The sequence below is a fragment of the Charadrius vociferus genome, unplaced genomic scaffold, assembly GCF_000708025.1.
Source record: "Charadrius vociferus isolate BGI_N301 unplaced genomic scaffold, ASM70802v2 scaffold14, whole genome shotgun sequence".
In the NCBI taxonomy this organism is placed as follows: Eukaryota; Metazoa; Chordata; class Aves; order Charadriiformes; family Charadriidae; genus Charadrius; species Charadrius vociferus.
This window is the reverse complement of record NW_009648876.1, coordinates 9,770,429-9,774,897: the sequence shown is the minus strand read 5'-3', so window position 1 is coordinate 9,774,897 and position 4,469 is coordinate 9,770,429. Positions and strand designations below refer to the sequence as shown.

Here is a 4,469-nt window from a genome sequence, read left to right as displayed (position 1 = left end):
TTTCCCCCAATTCAGAACAAGAGGAAAGGACACACCTGGAGAGAGAGGGAGCAAGCGTGAATGTCATTCACAGCTCATCATCCAGTTTGTCCACCTCAAAAGCCCTTATCCAGTAGCCTGCAGATAGCACCTAAAAGCTCTGCCTCAGGCCATTTCTGTTACAGAAGCCCGAAATCTCTGAAGCCAGCTGCATCAGAACAAGGACAGACCCCACCTGAAGACCAGTAAGGTACTGCATCATTTTTTCCCAGAGGCAGAGATTAATACGAAGCAGAAGTTTTCCTTCCTCCCAAACCACATCAACACCTTTTATCAACCCCCGCTAAAAAATGAAGAGGCAAAATTACAGCAGAAAGATAATCGAAGACACCCGCATCCTTACTCCCAAGCCCATGAGCTGCTCGTTTCTCTTTGTCAGAATGGCAAGAGCCAGGAACGAGGTCTACTTCAATCAAAAACAATACCCGTGGCAAAGCAATACAAAGTCACAAACACAAATGTTCTTTCATTGCCCCTGTGCAACACAATTACACCCTTCCCTGCATGCTGCCCATGTCCCTTGCCCATCAGGTGACAACAGGGAGACACAGCAGTAAGAGATACGATTAAAACCAGCATGCCTGAAGAAGTGTCGCCCAAGCACAGCAGTCCAGCACATGCCATGGTAGCTGAAGCAGAAGACTGGTCCCTGGCCACCGGGCTCCAGCTTACAAATTTCAAAAAGCCATGAGACTTTAACTCATTACCTAAACATCCTCACCACTGTGTTAGTTCTGTCATGCCACAGCACTGTGTCTCCTCATCCCGAAAAGACAGGAGAGCAAGTACATTAAAGCAAGGGGCAAGGCAAGCACATACTCCTGCAAATGCTCGTATCTCAGGAGTGTTTCTTCCCGCTGTGGTCCTCTCACCAGGAGGAATGAGGGGACAGTCTCCCTCCAACACAGAAGTCTGAAGCCCATCTGCTGTAACCTGTCAGGTCTGAACCACATCCCCAAACAGGGAGCCAGCTGATGAAATCAACACACCAAAATGGAAGCAGCACGGCCTTACACCCACCTCTTGTGCATGGGACTTCACATGGATGTCCAGCACCGAGCTCCTCCACAAATGACACTGCTGACAACGTAGCAGGCACGCTACTACTGACGGCTGACTTTCAGAAGCATGTCAGACAAATTCCTCCCAATATTCAAACACATCTGTGAACTCTCTAAAACACTTCTGCTTCCTGCCAGAACTTCAGCCTAAGGAAAAGCCCCCTAATAGATTTTTCCTAGTCTTTTAAGCAATGAGATGCTACTAATATTGTAATAACACTAATATTTTAATGGCAAAGTATCCAACATGCAAGTAAGCCCCATTCTACACCTCCCCATCCATGCACTTGCAGGGACAAGGAAAAAAATGGAAAAACCCATAATGGAAAAAAACATGCATCTCCCTGTTAAAATGAGGAAAAGTAAAATGCCATGAAACCCAGCAGTGGGTAAACAAAAGAATGTGATCACCTCCTCCACAGGTGTTCACACTCTTCTCTTCTAGCATTGATTCGAGTGCTTAATCTAATGCTTCTTTGCACTTCAGATACCACAGCCAATGCATGACCAGAAACAAGTGAGGAGAATCTGATCCTCTACTAGGGTTTGTTTGTTTTTTAAAAGATATTTACTGCCCAGTCTGACTGATTCAATGATTTACTGTTCAGGGCTAACTTTGAACCTGAAGGTTACCATCACTCAGCAAGAAGCAGCAGCGGTGTCCTGAGCAGACATCACCCTGGCAGACCTAGATGAACCAGCAGGCAGGGGTCTCCTCAGGACAGCGCTGCTTAAGTACTGCCAAAGGCCAAGATGGTAGGAGCAGAAAGACGGCAGGTGTATCAAAAAAAGAAGCAGTGACGCTGCCCTGATCCTCCATGTAGCTGACTGCAGTTCCTGTCGGAGAGGGATGAGTGCTCAGCATTTGATAATAATAATCGTGATAATAACTCATGACAGTTTTCTACCTTGAGGATCTGTAACTAAGTGACACGGTAAGGAAAGGAAAAACATACAGTTGTGGAGGAACGGGTGTAGGGAATGATTTCCCATACTTGCATACTGCAATTACAAACTCGCTGTATTATACCCTTTGCTAACACTCCCTAAAACACAGTCTTTAACTGCAGAGTCGGGAAAAAAGGATGCCTCTATTTCTTTCCCCTCCCCAACCGCTAAACAAAATAGCTACTTTTCATTCACTATGATTATACACCTCAGGACTCTCGACTAAGAGAATGAAATTAAGGGAACGAATAGGTCCTTCCTATGGAGCACACCCTGTCTTTAGTCGTTGCCATTTCTGATTTCTCCAATTCTCTAAAAGGAAAGTCTGGGATTACAAAGAAGAGGCTATGTACTGAACTGAGGTCTCATTGCCACATCAGTTCAACCCAAAGCATAGCCAAAGTTTGCTTTTCGCAACCGTTAGACTAACCCGCTCCTTTTAGGACAACGAGGATACCACATACGCACATAGCACAGACTGAAAACCTCATTGTTTGGATTTCTTATGCACACTGTTGAGTAACTCCACCTGAATAATTAAAAAAAAAGTTTGACAGCAAAATGCTCTGTTACTTATTTACTCCTAAAGCAGCAGAGTGCTCATGCCAAGTTAAATGCCTTCCACTCTAAAGATTCATTTAAAACACATAAAAAACAGCCCACTAGCCTGGGTGATAAGAGTGAAGAGGAAAGCTTAGATTCACTCAGAGAAAGATGTTTTCTCTTTCCAAAAGATGTAAGCCAGAGTCTCCTTAATTCCCTAGTGCTGTTCCACAAACTCCCGTTCCTCAAATACCATCCCCAAGCATTCACCTCTTTTAGCCTCCGCAGTATTTAAATAAGTACAGAAACCCTGGAATGTGGGGAAAGGAGACCTCAAACCCACTGCACACAAAGTTACCTGTGAGGAAAACCGTGCTTAAGAAACTACCTGAACTGCAAACCATTCAAATCTGAATAGCACCCACAGGCTGAACGAAAGAGGGACCAGGGCAGTGTGCAGCCATGTGTAGGGGAGTACATTAGGTCTCAAAGTAAGGGGCACAGGTCCAGCCTAGCAAGCTAATGCCAGGTTCTACTTCCCTCTTCTTCACACTACCGTTGCAGAGCCAGACTCACTTCACTTACGCCACATTGCACCAGCATTGGTCTATCTGCTTCGTGCAGCAAGGATGAGTGGGTGTTCCAGTGCAAGGGTCAAGAAGCTATTTCCCTCATCCTTTCAAAACTGTGGAAAAATTTGTCTCCTCTGAGTACTAGCTGGCTACAAGAAAAGACCATCACAGCTTGAGCAAGTGTGGGTCACTGGCCTCCTTCACCTGCCTTGATGCAAGAGAGCTCGGGGAGCTTACCTTGCCCTAGCACGACAGAAGGTTTGCTTCTTTTCAAAGCAACTGCTTGTGGAAACTCTGTACCTACTTTTAAGAGGTAAGAAAGCGTTAAAGTCCTTTTCCTCCAGGACCCAGTGACAAGTACTCTTTTCAATATACAGTTAATCACCTTTGTCCCATCTTCTTGTCAGCAGGAGAAGGATATTGCAGTGTCAAGTCCAGATGCAACTGCAGATCTGAGGTTTGCAGGACACCTTGCCTAACGCGCATTTCTCAGCACTGAGCATTCCCCTCCAGCCCATCCACGGTGCTACTGAATCATACCCCTGGAGTGGAGATTTGCAGACATGGGAATAGGAGGGCACTGGAGAAGACCCTGAGGCCAAACACCACTCAAAGCCAGAATCATATCCAACCCCCCGACACTTAGGTCCCATTTGCTTCTGCCACCACCGTCAGCCCAGAGCCTAACCCCAGCTGTGTCCTTCCAGGTACCAGGGGGAATTTCATATAAGCACCTCTTATTCTTGCTCCTGCCCTCCATGCCCTGCGGATCTCTTCCCCCTCCCTGGTTTGCCGCTTTCCCCCTTTAGCACTCCCAGTCTCCGTCCAGGCTGGTGAAGGCGTGCCCCATGTGCCCAGCCAGCCAAAGGACAGCTGCCCCGTTACCTGGTTCCCAAAGACAGCGATGGAGCAGGCGGTGGAGACCTCATGGGAGCCGAACCAGACGGAGGCGATGCGTGAGGGCATGCCCAGGATGAAGACCTGAGCCAGGGAGCAGATGACCTGCCCCAGGACGGTGACAGGGAAGAGATGTGGCTTCAGGCTGCCCAGCTTCACCCAGGCGCCCAGGGCGTTGAGGGCCGAGCCCACCAGGGCGATGATGCGCAGGCCCTTCTTGTCCAGCAGCCATGCCACGGGGAAGAGCAGAGGGATGTAGGTGAGCATGTAGCTCATGGAGAGCCAGTCGATGGCAAAGGTGCTCACGCCGTAGAAGCCCACGAAGACGTTGTTGATGCTGCCGTACTGAATCCACTGGAAGGCGCTGCACAGCGAGTAGCTGCTGAAGAGCAGCACCACGGGCCAGCGA

The 4,469-nt window shown here is 48.1% G+C and overlaps 1 protein-coding gene across 1 annotated transcript in view; it reads right to left on the bottom strand.

The window, feature by feature from the left end:
- The window catches only part of FLVCR2 (feline leukemia virus subgroup C cellular receptor family, member 2), a gene marked incomplete at its 5' end in the record, with an annotated part of 33,804 nt that extends 29,339 nt beyond the window's left edge, over positions 1–4,465 (bottom strand). The window contains one exon of the mRNA XM_009887043.1: positions 4,049–4,465. Within this exon, the coding sequence (XP_009885345.1) occupies positions 4,049–4,465 (417 nt within the window). The remainder of the gene's footprint in view (positions 1–4,048) is intronic.
- Positions 4,466–4,469: the final 4 nt, after the last annotated feature.